The sequence below is a fragment of the Scomber japonicus genome, chromosome 2 (genome assembly GCF_027409825.1).
Source record: "Scomber japonicus isolate fScoJap1 chromosome 2, fScoJap1.pri, whole genome shotgun sequence".
NCBI lineage: Eukaryota > Metazoa > Chordata > Actinopteri > Scombriformes > Scombridae > Scomber > Scomber japonicus.
Genome location: NC_070579.1, coordinates 33,683,619 through 33,704,234, shown reverse-complemented (window position 1 = coordinate 33,704,234; position 20,616 = coordinate 33,683,619). Strand labels below are relative to the sequence as shown.

The 20,616-nt window shown below is 40.1% G+C and overlaps 2 protein-coding genes across 2 annotated transcripts in view; one reads left to right on the top strand and one right to left on the bottom strand.

The window, feature by feature from the left end:
* Window positions 1–9,118, top strand: part of chrna8 (cholinergic receptor, nicotinic, alpha 8) — a 39,838-nt gene extending 30,720 nt beyond the window's left edge. Inside the window, exons 5-10 of the mRNA XM_053325066.1 lie at window positions 1,130–1,209; window positions 1,617–1,784; window positions 5,449–5,643; window positions 6,171–6,257; window positions 7,681–7,790; window positions 8,519–9,118. Of these exons, the coding sequence (XP_053181041.1) occupies window positions 1,130–1,209; window positions 1,617–1,784; window positions 5,449–5,643; window positions 6,171–6,257; window positions 7,681–7,790; window positions 8,519–9,118 (1,240 nt within the window). The remainder of the gene's footprint in view (window positions 1–1,129; window positions 1,210–1,616; window positions 1,785–5,448; window positions 5,644–6,170; window positions 6,258–7,680; window positions 7,791–8,518) is intronic.
* Window positions 9,119–17,523: 8,405 nt separating this feature from the next.
* The window catches only part of dnah6 (dynein, axonemal, heavy chain 6), a 54,237-nt gene continuing 51,144 nt past the window's right edge, over window positions 17,524–20,616 (bottom strand). Inside the window, exons 77-81 of the mRNA XM_053327381.1 lie at window positions 20,417–20,602; window positions 19,506–19,578; window positions 18,789–18,940; window positions 17,779–18,001; window positions 17,524–17,627 (exon numbers count right to left, since the gene is read on the bottom strand). Of these exons, the coding sequence (XP_053183356.1) occupies window positions 17,524–17,627; window positions 17,779–18,001; window positions 18,789–18,940; window positions 19,506–19,578; window positions 20,417–20,602 (738 nt within the window). The remainder of the gene's footprint in view (window positions 17,628–17,778; window positions 18,002–18,788; window positions 18,941–19,505; window positions 19,579–20,416; window positions 20,603–20,616) is intronic.

Genomic DNA, 20,616 nt, shown 5'->3' with positions numbered 1-20,616 from the left:
TCAGGCTGTTTTGTTTGGCTTGGGATAAGCTCTCATTCATTGTACCTTTTTTAGTGTATCCATGGGGGCACAGCGTACTGGAAAATATGAATAAATATGATACTTATGAATAAATGAATAATGATGAACATTGCGTTATTGTCACAGGGAGCATTTTTACTGCTTCGTTGCTTCTGCCATGGAAATTATTTTTTCAGCCATGTATGTTTTTGTGTCCGATTGTCTGTTTTGTTTGTTCCATTATTCAGCGTTATGGCTCAAAATGTGTTCCGCAGATGTAAATGAAATTGGGTGGAAGTTGGGACAGACGCAAAACTATATTTTTCTGGGTTCATTGGTTTACAAGCTATGGTTTTGCGACTAAATAGAGTTTGTTATTATTCTGTATCCCAAAAAATCATGTCAGCCACAAGACAATCAGTAACTACTGTCTATTACAATGTGCACTCTGATGTACATGTGGAATTAGATACAGATAGTTAAAACAACAAACATTTTATATTGTCAAAACAACAAATTTGGAGAACTGTGTAGCCTTGGTGGAAGGATGTGCTTTCTGAAAGAACTATATTAAATGCAGCTCTCCCTAATAAAAATTCACTTAGCCAGGATGACATTTGTACATTTTCTGCTATGCCTCTTATGACTGTGGTCAATGCCTCAAGGTACATTTATATCTAGCCCAGAAGAGTCCTCAACATTTGTAATTTGACTGTTGTCAGATACGCGTCTTCTCCTTTTACTCTCTGAAGTAAGAAGTCGAATATTCTTATGTTCCCAGGGATAATTTTATACTTGTTTGAAATGTGTAATTTCCTGATTATGATGTCTGTCCTTTGGTTTCTGGGGGCAAATAATCCCCGTCTGTCTGAAGGACGTCTCGATGCCAGACCTGTTTGTTTAAGATAATCAGTAAAATTAAACTCTGTCTGCCTGTCTATCTGCCTGTCTGTCTGTACCTACTCTAATCCCCCTCTCCTCTCCTCTTCTCTCTCTCTCTCACTTTCATTCCTGCCTGCTGTTTTTTCTAGGTTTCTCTCTGTGCTTCTGTTGTCTAACTTGTGATCTTAAAATGCTCTATATTGTACTTTATATTGTGATTACATCCAACCTTTTTTTCTCCCTGTAGTGCTGATGAGAGGTTTGATGCAACGTTCCATACAAATGTGCTGGTCAATGCTTCAGGAGCCTGTCAGTACATTCCACCAGGTGAGACATTAAAGCTATTGTCACTTTCACTGTGGTACATATTTTCCATTGATAACCTCATCTATTAACAAACACTATTATCCTTATATATAGTTGTTGTTACCATATCCTCACCATCATCAGCATCTTTTCACATCTGCACTACAAGAATCATCATCTAAATGAAAAATGTGATTAATTTAAACCGTCATCAATTCATCAATTAAATTAGGGTTAGGGTTAGATGTCTTCTACCTAACCCTAACCCTAACCCTAACCCTAAATCCATGACAAACTGGGCTGTTTGTAGTGCACTGGTCATATATTCAATGTTTTGGCATCAGAAGGGTCCATTTCTAAAATACATTAAAGTAACAAAGAAAGTTTCAAACAAAAAGCTAATAATTTACCTCAACACCTGTCTCCAGGCATCCTGAAGAGCACCTGCTACATTGATGTACGGTGGTTCCCATTCGATGTGCAGAAGTGTGACCTGAAATTTGGCTCCTGGACCCACAACGGCTGGCTGCTGGACCTCCAGATGATGGACGTGGATATTTCTACCTACATACCCAACGGGGAGTGGGACCTCGTAGGTAAGAAGAAAGGAAACGGTAAATCACATGCACACATTTTGAAGTTTGACACTAGTGGAACAAAGGAAAAAGAGATCAAAGACATGTCAATCCAATAGGTTTTAGCTGGTTATAGTAAAAATAATCATTTATGTTACTATATGTATGTATTAAGGGACGTTTCTTAATTTACAATAAATAAAAAGTTTTGACCAGGCTGTTTATTACAGTGAACACTACAGTACCAGTCTTGCTTGTCACAAAATATAAACTTATATTTGAGTGATATGTTGGAGCAACAGACTGGAAGTTCCTGAAGGGAATTCTAAAGACTGTCAGACTCTGAAAAAGACGGACAATCTCTTTTAACATTAGGTATTCCCTTTATGTCATTCTCCATGGAGTAAGACAACCAGTCAGTGTCAAACAATTCTGACAGCAGGTGTTTCTGCTACTGGATGTCGACATATTTGTAATATGTCATTCACACTGACATTTTGCTGTCTATCAGTCCTAGTTGAAGAGTGCGTCATAGATAGCCCAGGGAAGCTTGCTACTGTTTTAGCCCAGCAGTGTCCAGTTTCTTTAGGATGATGAATTTTGGGACTCTTATACTATTTATTTATATACAATATATTTGTCTTATAAATAAAATATAAATGTGCCGTCTGCACTTTCTTATTTGCTTTCCCTGGCTAGTTGCTGTCTGTCCTTTACATTGTTTCTTTCTTGGTCTTTAACTCAGTCCACACTGCCTCTCAGTTTTCTGTCTCTTTCCAATCTGTTCTCTCTTCCTTTCTCTCCTTTTTCTGTTGACTTCTTTCACATTCCATCCTCTCTTTCCATGTGGGAATGAAGAACTCGCATAATCTCTAACCCAGGTTTGGGTACTAATCAGAGGCCAACAGAACAAAATTCACTTCCACACACATGCACACCACATACGTATACACAAAGTGAGGGTACCCAGCTGGCTGGAGGAATGGAGGGGAAGGGGGGCATGGGTTAGTGTGGTGACAGCTGGCCTGGGGATGGTTCACTTAACTCAGGCACAGCCAGGCAGCAAGCCAGCCAAGAACACGCACTGTCCTGGTGCCTCAAAATCAAGGTTGTTTATTTTTTGTGTGTGTGGTAGCTAACCCCAAAAATGTGGTGCATATTTTGAATATGTTTCTGATTGCTTCATTCAGAATCACTAAACACTGAGAAGTATGATTGGGTTATACAGCTGTACAATGATGCTCAAGACATAATCAAATTCAGGCTGTTCCAGGTTGATTTCTACTCACCACTGATTGTGAGTCACAAATGAATCTCTCACTCTCTCTTTTAACACACACACACACACACACACACACACACACACACACACACACACACACTCACACACACACAGAAGCTGCTAATCTTTCATCAAGTAAAAAGATAACACCACCTGCAGTCCACTTTGAGATGATTATGCATATGAAATCCATCACAGTCATGCTTATGCCAATCTTCCCTGAAGCACAATGGATTTCACATTAAGATTCAAGGATGATCACAAAAAAGCTTTTTACTCTCGTTTAACTTTGGCCATCCCAAGGTGATGCTGATTTCTGTTTCTGCTCTGATGTCCAAGACAGATTAATCGAGTAAACGTGAATACGCCAACAATACAGATAAAGCCTGGATGAAGAGGAGCATTTAAGTATTGTCCTGGTGATTACTTCTCCAGCTGCTGAGATGTCTGTCTCGTGCTGGCGTTATGTTTTACAGAAGGTACAATCTGGCTTGAAAACATATCACACAGTCAGCTTACTGGTTTTCTGCCTGAATCCTTTGAAACAGAGAAGCTCCAGTGAACATAAATAGCTGGACTGATCTCAGCTGTCCCTCCTTCCCACAACCAGTGCTCAGTTTACATACAATATACAGCCACAATACACATTAAGTACAATCTAATACACACATGCTCACATGCAGTTCTATGTGTTTATGTGTCTGTCTGTAAAAATGTGAATTTGTAATCCTTGTTTGAACTTTTTTTTATTCTACTAATTACAACAACTTTTAAATTTCATTCACTCCAATAGGCTTTTACTCCACTAACAGCACCTATTGTACCCCACCTATCTGAAAAGGGGGCTCTCTCTATCAGAATTGCATCTCCTAAGGCATATTATAAATATATATATAATGCATTATGTTTTTCCTGGGTGTCTTTCTTTGTCTGAGAAAACTTGAGCTGAGAGTTGTAACCAAAACAAAGCAAGCAGGAACCAGTCATTTAGAGAATTGATTTTAACATAACAGAACTGGTTTCACTGGATTAAAAGCCAAGTATAGCTTTGTCACAGTTAAACAGTCAGCTCTGGTGGTTTGGGTCTGCCCACTTGGTCAACACAAAATAAAGAAGATGCATTTTATCGCTCTAACGCCTCTCTGTTGATCTTGGGTGCTGTCCAAATGTGATGATAGTTAAATCTAAACATACTGATGTTTATAATTGAAGCTGCATCTTTTTTTACAGTTTACTGATTACCTACTTTTAATGTTTTCATTTGTGTATTTTTTTATCCTGTCAAATATATTTTATGAAGCAATTTGTAAAGCATATTGCACTGCCAGCGTGCTCTATAAATAAATGGCTCGCCTTGGATCAGGAGCTGTTGCTGATGTTGGCTGTAAAATCTATTGACACGCTGCGTGTATGACATTGGACCATACATAAACTTGACCTGACTGGTTTGTAAATCACTGGTTGGTTTCACTAAACATGTTCAGTGATACATCCAGTGAGGATGAAAGGTTTACAAGCAACAGCTGCCAACCAGTCAGCATGTAGATTCCTAACACAAAGGCTGACATTTTGAAGCAGTATTAGATTTGCTTTCGAAAAAAATATATATATTTATGACTAAAAAACACAGCAAGTTTATGACCTGGAACTTGACTTTGGACCTCCGTTGGTCCATTTAGATTTAGAAGGTGAACAGAGTTGAGTAGATTACTGTTTCATATAAAAGATTACATCATTGTGTTATGGATTAATTTAGATAAGAGTGCTGTTGTATTTTCAGCCACAAGCTGCTCCCCACATGGCTACCAACAAATAGGTTTATGGTAAAATCCTAATCTAACTAAAATGACTAAAAATACCTGTGCTTGCTCATGATTTTACCTGCAGATGAAGACAATGTAGATTTAAGGGCACCACAGAGAACGACCTTTGTCTTTTGTGTGATTTCAAGAAAATCAATATTCAATCACTTCCTACTGTCTAGTATATGATGAAAAAACATGTTTTTAAAAGGTCTTTCTTCCATAATATTTTGGGCTGTGGTTAAGAGACATGCTCAAGAGTTCATGTGACAGTGGTTATGAAGGAGCAGGAGATCATTTATTATTCATGTTTCTAAATGACACATTTTTTTCCTTCCCTTCTGCAGATTCCAACCAGAAACCTTCTCTTTCAATCATATTTAAACTCCACCATCACAGATTGTATTAATGATAGTTGTTAAATGATTAACTAAACTCTCAAACACTTTTGAAAAGACATTCATATTGAAATCAGTCATCACAGCTGCACGTTAACGAGGTCTTTCAAAATCAGTCGGCCGAGCGCGACTGAACACTAGATCTTTATTTTATAATCCTGAGTCCTGACCTCTAATTGACCACTTCTTCATTACCCTCCAAGGTGTGCCAGCTAAGCGTAATGAGCTGTACTACGACTGCTGTAAAGAACCGTACCCTGATGTGACGTTCACGGTCACCATGCGCCGCAGGACGTTATACTACGGCCTCAACCTGCTCATCCCCTGCGTGCTCATCTCTGGTCTGGCCCTGCTGGTTTTTCTGCTCCCTGCAGACTCCGGAGAGAAGATCTCACTGGGTATGAGGCAGAACACACACACTCACACACATCAGCACATCTCTACACACACACATATTCCCTGACAGTGACACCGAGGGACAATGATTCATGATAGTATTTATACACGTTGACCAAAATGTATTTCTCTTTCCCCTTGCAATAGTGATCTCAGCCCATCAGGTCCTGACACTGTTGCTAACCCATTTATTTGTCATTACTTTATGTTAATTCTGACATTATAGCTTTCAATTAGCATTTTTTGCTCTATTCATTAGCAGATGAATAAAAGTTCCATTATAAACACAGCAAACATTATCACCTGAACCAGAAAATGCCAGCTTGTTTAAAAATGCCACCCAGTGAGACAAGGTCACAGTAAATATATAACTGTGAGTGCTGAGTTTAGAAAAGAGGGAGGGACCGGCTACATTTATTTTAAGTTCTCTCAAGTCAACAACTCAGAGAAAACTCGTCCAGGATGAAAAGACCGTATCCCCTGTGTTAGCTAATTATCTCTGTGTCTACTGTTTTTTTTTCTTCTCCAGGCATCACAGTGCTGCTGTCTCTAACAGTGTTCATGTTACTGGTAGCAGAGATCATGCCTGCCACTTCAGACTCAGTTCCTCTGATCGGTGAGACACTTTTTTTGATGATGATCTGACTTTGAAAAGGATGAAAGAGAAAGAAGAGCAATTAGGATGGATTACAGTGGCTCATCTTCCACCAAACAGTTACTTGTGATGTATATGTGACATTTACTCTTAATAATGAGTGTGTAAAAATGTAAAGTACATTCAAAACCAGAAGAATACACTTATTTGATTTCTTGCTGGGAGTTTGCTTTGAAGAACTCTCTATTAACCCTTGGAAAGAAACCCAATAAGTGTATTTCTCAAACTAGTTAGGTACATGAAAATCTGTGTGAAAAATGCTGAGCTTCACATCTGAATCTGACCTTCATTAAGGCGCTATCGGCACATGTTGGACAAACTTCAACTACAGCATGAATGCTCTTGGCTGCTTAGTCGGGGTGGATGTTCTTCCTCATTACCTGTTAGCATTTTTGTCCAACAGACATATAACCTGGGAAAGGCGAATCCTTTACCCAGCAGGCAGTTGGCAACAATAGGTTGCCATGTTGAATTGGCCAGATTTTTCTACCTCATATTAACACCGCAGGGCAGTTCGTAGTGGAAAATGTCCAGTCTTCGCACAGCTTGACCGATATATTGTGGCCTGGGGTGGGAGGATGAGTGGGAGGGAAGTTGCTGAAGCAGGATGCAGGATTACATTGTATGAGGCCACACTGATGCAGACCAGAAAAGACAAGGCGGCATGCCATGAGGTAGGAGGGGCAGGCTGCAGATAGAGATGCTGCTCGGCGTCATTTGGCAGCTCAGTGATGTAAAACGAAGCCATTAGCAAAGTCGCCTTTATTGGAGTAGACGTATTAACACAGCGTAGATGGAGCAGAACCGATAGATTGATGACAGAACAAAATGCTTCACTGCATTCACTTCGACAGCTTTTCATACAACTCTAATTATATACTGACATGAAAATGTAAACTGATATTTGATTGGTCCACCTCTCTGTCCGCTCACTAATATTACGACTGAAAAATTAAAAATGACTTCTTTTTTCCAAGGGAGTATATGTAATGTTTGTATTTAACTTGATGTGTGTGTATGGGCTAGCGTGTGTGCTTATATACAAATATTATACATTTTTTTCCCCCTGTGGTTCTCAATGCCTCCAAGCGTGTGTATGAGTTGGTTTCGTGAATTAGGAAAGAAAATGTTAGTCATCCTTCTACCAGCCCCTGTGGTGTTATGACCTTAGGTTTGTTGATAGGGATAAACTGACCACTGACTAACCAACTGACTGACTGACTTGGAAACAGTCTTAGTAAAACAGTACGCTCACCTCTCTTTCTCACATGTAATATATTTTTATTTAAATGCACCATTCATTTTCAGATAATAGGCTGTTCATGACTCTGTAATAATTGTATTCTACTGAAACTGTGATACCCTCTTTCTATTTCCTTTTCAGCTCAATATTTTGCAAGCACCATGATGATCGTGGGGATGTCTGTGGTGGTGACAGTCTTGGTTCTACAGTTCCACCATCACGATCCACACGGTGGGAAGATGCCTAAATGGGTAGGTTAAAAATGTGTTTCAAAGTAAAATTTTGATTAAAGGGGCATTACCTTTGTATAATTTGGAACTATTAAGCAGTATCTACAGCAGGAGACTCTTTAAGGAAAAATACAGCCTGCAGGGTCACATATTAGATGAAGGCAGCTCATATAGCACAATCATTTGCTAGCATGATTACTGCCAAATGAGCACTATTAGCTGTGCAAGCCATTATTATAATAGTCCCAATAAACCACAGTGATTGTAAGTATGATGAGTTTTTATACAATAGATACATCCCAGTAGGGACTGATTATTGAAAATGATGTTGTCGTTATCAGTATAATTGAGTTGTGCCATCCAAAAGGTGCATACTAATGCCCGTGGCTGTCTCTGTGGGTCACTGGACCCACATTGTTGCAGATCCGCAAAAGTCTATGTGATTATCCACTAATCCTGAAACCATGTGGTTATCAAAAATTAATGCACTCTCTGAAGGTCAGCCACCTTTCTGCCTCATGGTATTTTATAACCTCATGGCTTGTTGTGGATTATCCCTCAATCGTGACAAATGTGGTCCAGATATAAAAAAGCAAAGTCAAAGTTTTAAGAGGCAGATCTTGATTATCTCTCCCCTTTTTAAATCTTGCCTCACTTTCTTTTATTTTACCCTTCATCTCTTGGTCTATATCCTCCGCCTCTATCACCTCTGTCTGCCATCCTCCACCTCATCGTATCTCTCCATCCAGGTCAGAGTTATCCTCCTCAATTGGTGCGCTTGGTTCCTGCGTATGAAGAAGCCTGGAGAAGAAAGCAAAACAGCTGTGAACTCCAGTAGCCCCCCAACTTACAAGTACTCCCACGCACCTGCTCACCATACGAGCACCAGCAGCATTCAGATGAGCACCATACCAGGCCAGGCCTCCACCCAGTCGACCACAACCAACGGGAACATGAACCTCTATTTTGGCTACCACTCCATGGGCACAGACAACCCGGCTTTCCCACCAAGCACTGATTCAGGTGTGGTGGTGTGCAGTGGCGGAGGAGGCGGGGGCAGCCACCCTAACGGCTCTTCCCCTCATGACATCCATTCCGAGCAGTCGCGGACATTGCTGCTGGAGCAGGTTCCAGAAATTTCCCGGATCCTGGAGGAAGTGCAGTACATAGCCAGGCGCTTCCGAGAGCAAGACGAAGGAGAGGCCATCTGCAGCGAGTGGAAGTTCGCAGCGGCGGTGGTGGACCGGTTGTGCCTGGTGGCCTTCTCTCTCTTCTCCATCATCTGCACCTTCACCATCCTCATGTCGGCTCCCAATTTCATCGAGGCCGTGTCCAAAGACTTCACATAAAGGTTGAGAGAGAGAGGCAAAAGCTAACATTTCAAATCCTGACATCATTAGAACTGTGCCACGAGAGCCTCCCTGCTTACTACGCCACGGAGGCACACGAGATCCTGTATTTTAAAATTGTTGTTATAGTGCTTGAGAACCAAACCTTTCCCTGTGTTCTTACATATTTGTCAGTAATACTGTATGTACTAACATGGTACATACAGTATGACAAGTAGGAGGCTGAGGTTACATGCAGTAGTTAATGATGTAGAAACTCACACGTTTGATCTGTATCCCTGCCGCGTCTTCACATCTCATACGAATATTATGCTCACGCTCCTTTCAGCTTTTTCTTTTCTGCTACTTTCACAATTTACACTTCCTTACACTAGTGCATTTCATCTTCTGGAGATGTCATCAATAAAGTAAATGTTCTCAGCAGTTACTCAAGGGTCTAAAGAGTTCAATAAATAGTCTGTCTCAGGCTTGATCTTTATGCTCTGGTGGTAAGAAAGTGTAGTGTACATCTCATACTTGTTTTTGTACTAGGGTTGCATCTTATGATTATTTTCATTTAACATGAATCTGTTGATAATTTTCTCGACTATTTGATTTGTGGTTCTGTATATAAAATGTCAGAAAACTGTGAAAATGCCGTTATAATTTCCCAGTTGTTCAAAAACCCAAAGATATTAAGCTTACCATCATATGTGACATAGAAAAGCATGACATTGAAGGCAAGTGTGTGGCATTTCTGTTTGAAAAATGACTAAAGCAATTGAACAACTGAAAGAACTGCTGATTCATTTTCTGTCAATCAACTATTTGCTTCAACTTTAACATCTCGATTTTGTCACCTGTTTTTCATATGTAGGTATCAGGCTTGTTACTTACCCGCTTCTTTTTTTTGCCTTTCAAATCATCCTCATTTTATCCTTGCCCTTCTTCTTTTTTGCTGCCAATCCTCTCATCTGCCTCCAGCACAGCTCAGACCCAGCTTTTATATCCATTAATGTGAATAGACAAAGTTTTACTATTATTAGTGAAAGTCATATTTAACTGTGATCTCAAAGACAAAGTTTTACTCTTTTTAGGTCAGTTTATTAAACCGTGGAAACGGATTGAGAATAGATTCCCTAAAAGCAGTTTTTTGCCTCCAGAATTTGTGCTAATATGGCGTATTTAATGTTGATACACTCTGGCTATTTGTAAATCAGTCACACTCACTCACAATGTCTTTTGATAGTTAATGTTTGTCTGACTTGTGTATTAGTTACACACTGTGTTGCTGTGTTTCGAGAAAAAAAACTTGCAGTGAAGAAAAGTGAACAAAGTCAGTAATGACTGAAAGATGATATTTATTCTTTTTTTTAATTATTGTTATATTCTTATGAGACATCAGCGCCCAGTAGAGATGCATTCGGTACTAATCTTTTGTAGTGCTTGAGTGCTTTGTGTTTTAACTCTGTAATACTCAACAAAAGGCAAACGTTTTCTTCTCTAATCTCCAGCAAACAACATACAGCAAGGATTACTGGGTGACCTTATGTAACAGATTTGTGTTAAAGCTTGTCTCCTCTCACCACTCCTCGAAGTCCCTTTTGATCCTCAGCGGTACCAGTCTCATGTGAATTCTCACTTTTACCCACGCAGCTGAACTTCCAGACTGTTTCTGACATGTAGGACTTAGGTGTTTTTTTTTAAGCATAGTTGTTAGAGGAAGGATGAAAGCAACAAGCCCCCCGTGTGACTACAATGCAAAAATAGTCACTGAAACATATGCCATGCTGTTACTGTTAATCAATTGGCTGAGTTCAAATAGCTGCCACCCACTGACAACCTTTCATGCTGCTCTATGACTCCAACACTGGAAAAACACTCAAATGTTAACAGCCACCATACTTTTCTTAAGTCTCTAACCAGGGATGTGATACAGCATTTATATTTGGTTAAACATAAAGATTGTTGTTTTGTTTTTTTTTTTACAAAATGTAATGTAATGCTAATGTTGTAATGTTAAAGGAATAAGTTGGCATTTTGGCTGTCTTGTCAAGAGTTACATGAGAGGATTGACACCACTCACTACAAACATGAGGCAATAACTCTAGGCAAGAAAAGCAATCAGTAGTCAAACTGTTCCTTTAATATCAGTCTGCTTGTCATTACACATTGTAGTTGTGGATTGTAGGTTATGGGTTACCGCAGGTGCAAGTAGAAAGCTAAGCATTCATGAGCTGAGAGAATGAAGCTGTTTTTTTGGATGGGACTTGCACTGTGTTGCCTATCAAAGTTCATGTGGACAAAAGTGGAGAGAGAGAGTGGGGGCCTTGGCTGCAGAAAGAAAGTTGCGTAATCAGTCAAGGAATGATGCAAAGCCTTGACCGCTGGCTCATCTGGAAGAAGATAAACACTGGATAATGACTCATCAAATACATAGGATGATAAGTGTCTTTTAAACACCATATGACTGGGACTGACAACTAATGACAGCCAACTGTGTAGATACTTTGTGAGATAACCTGACCAATTTCTATTGTTACCAACTCATGTTGATGTCTAGTCAGCATATCTTAGTTTTTCATGTGACAAGCATTTATGGGACCGAGAGTGTTCAGATTGTGTAGAATGAAGAATGACGAAGAACTCTCAAATGAGACTGTAACAAGACATAGTCAAAGTTGGAGCCATTCAACACGCTCAAACAGTCGTGATGTACAGTTAAAATGAGATTGTGACAGTTTGCTTTGGACATGCTATCACATGCTTTTTTTTAAAATCACCAGTGTTGTATTTTAGTCAACTTGAGTGTCTTTTATTTTGTGGTCTGTGCCTCTCTGCTTTGTATGGTTTATTCTCCTTTAAAGGATGTATATAAATGCTCACTGTACATTACTATTTTGAAAAAAAATAAAGTAGAAATGTGCTAATTACTGGCATTTTGCTGACACGCTACAATACACTAGATAATACACTTTAAAAAAAAGAAATGCTTTCACTCACCAAAGTTGTCAGGCCATCCTCGCTCCTCTCTGGAGGTTATAACAGGGCTGCTCCTGTCAATGTTACTGGATAGTGTATTGACAGCCTGTCATCTGATGTGCCTGCTTAATCATAGCATCTCATTGTTAACAGTATTGTTCAAGGAGTTCTAAAAAATGGGCAATTCTATGGCTTAAGAAAACTAAACTGACAGAAAACTGGGAAAGTTAATCCTTCTCACAGTAAGCTTTAAATCTGAAATGTTTATCAAAAATTCTTAAAGTCAAACCCAATGTTTCAGGTCTGTCTTAACAAAAACATAAAAACAATACTCACATGCTACCATGTATTCTGAGAGAGCTATTGAGTTAAAATATCTCGGTATTGTCATTGCATTTTTTTCTTTTTGTGTTGAACAGCTTTGGACGCACTTGATTTGGCCTCATTTTAGCTTCAGATTAACTTTTGAATACATTTTTTTTCTCTTTTTGTGGGTGATAAATGCAAATTGACACATACACCAAAGTCTGAGTGAGATCCAAAAGTTTGCGACCACTTCGTGTCAGACTGTATTTGTACAAGAGTATGAATAATTTTGTTTCTAGCCTCTGTCAACTGAAGTAACGCCAATTGCTGTGGAAGGAGTTTTTCATTCCATCAGGTAGTTTTCAATCATATGATCAGGTATAGGGGAGTTAAAGTTAAAGAGAAGTTACAGACTACTGCACAAAGTTGCACCATAAGCTTCTCTGCACCCACAGCTGACAGGTCGACATGAGCTCAGATATGTGCACATATAAGAGTGAGAGTTCAGCCGGCGAGGCTTAGCAACCTTCCTCATTTCCCAGCAGGAAGAATAGCTGAGATAGACCCAGTCGGGGGGGATCCAATCTCCTTACTGCCTGTGATATTAGTCAGGACGTTTGGCAGCTTACACACACACACATACACACACACCAAACAGCACTCAGCAGAGTGATGACATGTTCAAATTGGTCAAATCTAATCTCAGGCTTCACTTCACGCAGACAGACAGCTGTTGGTGGCTTGAATTGCACCACACTGTATCACATCATGCAAACAAACACACACACACATACACACACACACACAAATGCACAAACCGAATATTTGACAACAGGCTGAGCTGACAGACACTGTGTCCCCACTCCAGCCTTCCCTTCAGACTGTCCAGCCTGTTCTAATTCTCAGGGCGTCTAATGCTGACGCTTTTAGGGTGACTTGTGCGTCTGCATGAGACGCCAGAGGGGCGTGACGAGGCATATTTGACAGGCCGGGATGAGAACGGGTTGGACTGTCCCAGTGCTGTGCTGCTTCACCTTCTCTGGTCGTGAAATATAACAGACCACCTGGGCTGTAGGTGGGGGAGGTGGGAGTAGTTACACAATCCCTATGAATAATGTTTGCTCTGTTTGGTGGCACTGATGGTGCCAGGTCAACTGGAAGTGATCTCTGCAGACTTTGTGCAGTAAGTGTAATGTAAAGACCACACACCTGCCCCTCCTGTGAGATCTATATGGACATTGGCTTTGCAGAGCGATTGCATGCATGCAAACACACCCTTCTGGTCTTCAGGTGGGGTCCCTGCACTGGTTCAGACAGTGTTCTGCCACGCCTGACTTAACCTTTGCATGACTGATGTGGATGTGTCTCTTCATGGTTACAGCCTCAAATACTCTTGATTCTAACTAGCATATAATAAGCTGCTTGTGTATTTTGTGGGGCATTGTAATAATCAAAGTTACAGTTCAACATTTTGGGAAATCCGCTTATTCAATTTCTTCCTAAGGGTTAGACGAGAAGATTGATACCACCCCCATGATTTTACTCTAAACATGAGGGTAAAACCAGGAACCAGTTAGCTTAGCTTAGCATTAAAGTTTAACTACTAGAGATACAAATGTCTCCTACTGCACCAAAATACTCCACTCTCGGTGTATAGAAGAATTCATGTTTCTACATCATATGCCACAAACTAGCCATGATGTCACAAATCATGCTTGCAGCTACACGCTCTAAACAGTTTTTTCTGTTAGCACTGACAAACTTTCCCCTTTCATCAGATGAAAACTAGTCTTTACATGCCAAATTTATTCATCAACACATTCATCATTCTGTACAATGAAGTCCAAACATTCAAATAAAGTAACATTAAGCAAAATAATTGTTTTAGTGGAGGATATATAAGTAGCTGAAGCTGTTTCCAGTCTTTATGCTAAAGCTGCAGCTTCATATGTAGTGTGGCATAGTGTATTTCCTAAAATGTCTAAATATTACTTTCAATTTGACTCAAGGCAATCTGCTCATTTTCTACGTATAAACCTGAAAGTCACTGCTATGTTGGAACATTTAATGAACTGCGTTGAATAACCTGTGGCCCAAACAGTCCAATGTGATATATATGCAAACACATTTTCTCTACAGCCCAAATGTTGTCAACATCATTAAATCAAATGACACATGGCTCCAGTCAGCGCTTGAGGCTGACCCACTCTCCATCTGTGCTTTTCATTAGCGCAAACATGTCGATAAATTGTCAAATATTCATGTTAACAGCTCTCCTGGTTTTCATCAGCCGTATTTGCTTTATGTCTCAATCTCACACTCATTTTTAAATTAATTCCCCCTTTTCTTCCCCTCTTCAAAAAACCCCCCCCAAAACCCCATAACACCTTAATTTTCCTTTGGACCCATCTGTTTCAAACATCAACCATGTTCTCTTCCCTCTGACTTAATCCACGGAGATGGAAGTGTGTGTGTGTGTGTGTGTGTGTGTGTGTGTGTGTGTGTGTGTGTGTGTGCGTGTGTGTGTGTGCGGGGATGATAAAACATTGTTAATCTGGTTTCAGAGTGACTGGGGCATATAATCTCATTTACTCCCTCAATCCCCCCTCCCCCCTCCTCCCCTCTTTATTACAACGCCTATCCTAATAACAGTACAGCACATTCACAGTTATTCATAGTGCATAATCTTCGCTCATAAAGGGATTGATCAGAAGAAAGTAGGTTAATAAAAGAAGTTAGGAGGTTAGTAGATGTTGCTGTTGGTGACACAGGAGCTGCTGAAAATTGTGCATGTGTCAAGTAATTTGTGTATGCATTAGTGGGAGGAATATTGCACAACATTACAACTCTAATTAAATTGAACTGGATCGCAATATTTTTCCAATGTAAGAAAAAACATGAGGGGAATGTGTTTTTTTGTACAGCAAGTAAAACATGTGTCTTTTAATCTGCATGAAGGTGACATTAATAAACTGAAAGGTTTCATCTCTGAACAGACGAGTCCTGATGAGGTGCACTGAAAAGCCCCCACAAAGCCAGACAACTCATCACCATTTACAGCTTTAGGGAAAGCTTTGCATGGCATGTAACGCGTCTGCCTCTGCTACGGCTCCCAAACCGGCATGAAGAGAGTCAGATGGTATGTTAAGGTTGTCTGGTAATAACTAAAGTGAATAGCAGGCTGTTCATGTGGGACAGTGATGGACAGAACAGGAGGAGGTAAGGTACAATCCAAGAAGACAGACATTGGAAAAGAGTGAAAAAAAAAAAAGTCAACGCGATTGAAAAAAAGAAAGAAAGATGTGCAGTGGTCATTTTCTTTCCTTTGACTGTCTAGTCCACATTTGAAAATAATTCTTATATGAAAGTCTACATTAGTACCATACTCACAAACTCTAGTGTAGTATTGGACACAGATCCTGTACATATTAGCTGTGAAGAGATTCTTCATTCGATTTCAGTTTCAAGAGTTGAAGCACCAATCCACATCTTCATGGGTATCATCATTTTAGGGGTAAAATAGACACTCTCCATTTTCCGACACTGCTGCAGGGCATGCATAGTAATAAAACGAGTGAATTCTGCACTAAATTGACTTCAACTTCTGTACTCACTAAATCAGACCGCTTAACCCTCACATTCATTTTGGCTCAGCTCTGTGATGTTTTTTTGTTTGTTTTTTTTACACAAATGACGACTACCATTTTTGTCCGCATCTCATGTTGTTACAATATAACATTATGAGGAGATCTCTTCACAGTATGGAGAGAAGGAATGGTTACAGCAACATTTTGCCTTCTATGGATATAATATGGGATTTACTGCAGTGTAAAATCAGACTCTGGACTTCATTATCTACCTTTACAGAAAAATAACTCAAATGAAAGGTTTCAAAACTCTTTCTTACTCTGTATCATTTCTAATACTGACTTCTTTATTAATTGCATTTTTTTCCCGTAATTCTGAAGAAATTACTATTGCCTACTTTGTTATGATGAGCACAAGTTACAGTTTGACACTGTTATTTAATGACTATTTTATGCATTTATTTCACTTCAGTGATTAGCATACAATGTTGTTATGCTCTGATAAATGTACTGTGTGGTGTACTGTTTACAAATGAGGTAAGACATCTCACATCACGCTGTTGTGGAAACGGAGCCAAAAACTATTGTAAAATATTCTCCTGTCATTGGCATAAAATGTTATTTTAGTCTTCTTCTTCTCTCTCTGCAGCGCCGTGAGCTACTGTGGATGTTGTTTAGTGCTGTTTTTCCCTGAGTTTGTGTTAGAAAATGTTTATATATGCTGGTTCCTTGCAGTTACCGGAGCAGTAAGGTGTGGAGGAGCCAGAGTGTGTGACAGAGACAGAGATTGAGTGTGTCGGCACCCTGCCCCACAACTGCAGTGGGCGTACTTAATGTGTTTGAAGAGCCATATTTTATGTGTTTGCACTGCATGCCCTAAGTGACACAAATAGGCTGCTGATGTGTGTGGGGGTTGTGGCGGAAACATTTCATCATTTGATGATCATCAGTCCTTCTCCTGTCTCAACTCATCGCTCTTAGCTATCCTGTGTTTTTTTTTTTTTTTTTTGCTTTTCCGTTTGAGAACCATTAAGATCTACGTGTCTGTCCTTCCATCTGTGTTCATACATCTACTGTAACTATTCTGCCGTCCATCCCTCTGTCTTTTCTCTCCCTGAGGCTAGATATGTACCGTAAATTTCAGTAAGCACATTCATCCAATGACTTACCGCACAGCATGAATTGGAGCCCTCCAGTGAAGGATTCTAGTATATGGTGTTTACACCGTGGAGACGGAATGCCTCATCTTCAAAGATCTGGATGTACTGGACTGCACCGCTCTCATCAAGTGTCAGCAGGATATGACTTTGTTGCTGCATATAACTGATATTAATCTCCTGGGAAGGAAGAAGGAAGCTGATAGATCAGTCAGCGCTAGCTCAGAATTTTATTTATTACACTGTAGGTGAAGTGAAGTGCACTTTCAGCATAAATCTTGTCTTTGTAAAAAGCTTTATAAATAATTCGACAAAAGCACAGATGTTCATTCGGGGAAGTGGTGTATGTTACAGTCACATTTAAAATTCCCTTTTTGTCCTTGCATAAAACAACTTAGTCATCCAACTGGCACAGCAGAGCTGAAGCTTTGGATATCCAATAGTCGCTGGGTCGCTTGGATGGAAGCATAACTGTCACAACAAAATTAGTGGAGTGACCTGGAGGGAGATAGAAATGAAGAGTGAGGAGAAATGTAAAACAAAGATTACTCACAACAATCTATCAAGGTGCACTCTCATGCTGAAGTGTCCCTTTGAAACAAACAACGTTCAGTGTAAAAAGTCTGAGCTGCATGGACTCAGTAAGTACCGGTGGTGGATAGCGTCCCGGCTCTGGCTGAGGTCTTGTACAGAGGAGCGTGGTAAAGATCTGGCTCAGGCACGTAGTTCTGCTGTGGCTCAAAGTGCACCACTGGCAGTACTGCGTTCATCACTCGAGGTAATGCATCCTCAATCACCATGTTGTCATCGTCCCAGCGACTGGCATCCATGAACATGCCATGCACCAGCACGCCATCCTCCGGCTCAGGTAGCTGTTCCACAAATGAGTAATGGTGAGTGAAAGGGAGTCATTATCTCTTATACGAAGTTTTTTGCAATAATGCTTCTTAGCTGAGGTAGAACGAACAAATAAACACTTTTCTTTGCCTTTGTAGGATGTTTATAGCTCTGTGGATTTTATTTTTATCTGGCAGCCTGGCGCTGGTAAAATCACACCATTCACCTACCAACACAACTCTCATACATTATTTAAACTGTACAAAAACCTGAGTATAAAAACACGTTATTTACACTGTTAACCAGTCTCTGCTGGTTGCCTGGCAACCTCATAGTGAGGACAAAAGGAAGTCATTGCTCATATACTACACATTCCCCCTGTAAAACCATGTGCTGCCTAGTTAAATCTGGTTTAAATCACACCTGTAATGATTGACTTCCACCAGCTACTAAAACAGATTTTCAGAAAATGAAATGATTCAGAAAATGAAGACACAATGAATCACTGTGTCAAGACAATGAATAACACTTAATGACAGGTAGGTGGTTCTGCTCTGGCACTGAACACATCCAGGTCCTGCAGATACTTACATGTGACTGTGCAAAATCTCTGCAGGCAACAATCAGTCAACAATTTGCATCGTTAATTTTGCACAGAAAGGGGAAGGAAGCTCAGGGGCTGAAAAATCTAATTTGAGTGAAATGGTGCATTGAAAGACATGAAGAACAGGAACTGTAAAGCCTGCAGAAATAATTTGAATTGAGCGAACTTTAAGCCAACCTGAGCCAATCTTGCTCTTGATCTCAGCCAATCATAATTACCTCCTCATCCATGTCCAGTTTATCGTTGATGGTCAAAGTGCGTAAAGCCTCACATATTGCTACCTGGTCCCTGTACGCAGGCACCATGTTGAAGCGGAAGTTGAGCTCATCAATGGGCAAATTGTAATGTCTGGCATGATTCTGCAGCACCCCTACACACCAGCAGGCAGAGCGGAACGTGAACAACACAAATCATCATGTTGTATTACAAAATTTAAAGCATTTAAATGGTGAAGATGCATTGTTGATTTCAAGACTACAAAAACTACACACATTATTTTATGCACTTTATACCTGTGGGTCCCAACCTTTGGGCTGGTGACCCCTAAAAATGAGTCTACCTGGGATCACTTCACACATTGTCTACTGGTTTAACGAAAGAGGACTTATAACTTTACGAGGCTTCGGGAGATAAAATATAGTAATTTACAAGAAATAAAGCAACATTTTTGGAAAGATTGAAAAACAACATTTTTTCTGTTGTCTTATCCAGCGACCATCATCTCAACTTCTTAAGATCAATCTAGCGACCTCTTGTGGGGGTCCTGATCCCCAGGTTGGAAATCACAGCTCTATAACAATAATCATACTATTATAAAAAAATGCGATCACTATAATTCCTGAATATAGTATTTCTAACAGTTTTAGAACTTGCTTTATCGCTATGGTTCATTAAAACCATGAAAGACACAATGTTCTAGTGCTGCAGTGTTTTACCAGTAAGAAAGCCTTGAGGGAAGAAAAATCCTGAGATCCAAAAAGATTTGGGCTGACCTCGTGTGATCCAAAACTGGAAAGAGAGGAAAACAAGAGAGAGACAGAGATAGGCAGAGATGCAATTAAATGTGTATCATTAAATAACTCCGCTTTTCTTTTTTTTTTTTTTTTTAATGTGACGCATTCAGCATTTAACAAGCCATGGTGCATTACAAACGTCCAGTTACTTCTGGGACCCGAAAGTGACTCGAAAGTGACTCAGTGACTCAACTTGTACTGGCATAGTGAGGTGGATTCTCTCTACTGAGGTACTGAACATGTACAGTCTGACTCAGCGGCTGCTGGCTACCCATCACTTTATGAAATAATGCGACTCTCCTCTGTTTGTGTCCTTTGTGTTTGTGTGTGTCTGTGTGTGTGAGAAAGAGAGAGAGATTATTTTAGCGATTGTGAAGCACACATGTTCAGACCAGTCTTACGGAAGAGCAGTTTAAGTCAAGGGAGATGAACCAAATGCTGGAAGAGGGTGCAGAGGGAGACAGAGAGAAAGAGGGAGAGAGGGAGAGAGAGAGAAAGAGAGAGAGAGTCTGTGCCCCAAGGAAGAGCCCAGAGTGTTTGAGTGTTTTCCAACTTAATGAGGAAACACACACACAATCAAATACACAAACAGGCAAGTAAAGATGCACACAAACACAATCAAACCAGTATGCAAAGTCAGACCTTGCTCTCATTTCAGTGTGTGTGAGTGTGTTTCATATTGTTTTGGGTGAATTCAATCCTCTCTGATTAACCTATTTGCTTTGCAGTGAGTTTTATTGACCCAAATTAGTCAGAAAATGCAAATCTATTTTTCACACAAATCAAACGTGCATGCGTGAGTTTGTTGTATATGTTTTCTCTGGTTTCCTAACCTGGATAAAGGAAATCCTGAGGACCAGGTCTCTAACCCAGGAAGCCAGGGTTTTGAGAGAAGGGTAGGCAGAGTTGGACCAGTGTGTGGGAACCTGGTTTTTCAGGAAGCTATTGTAGATGCGGTCCATCTCCTCTGACATCACCACCAGACCTGCTATGGCCTTTTTCAGAGTGATGAGAGACATCTAGGAAACACCAA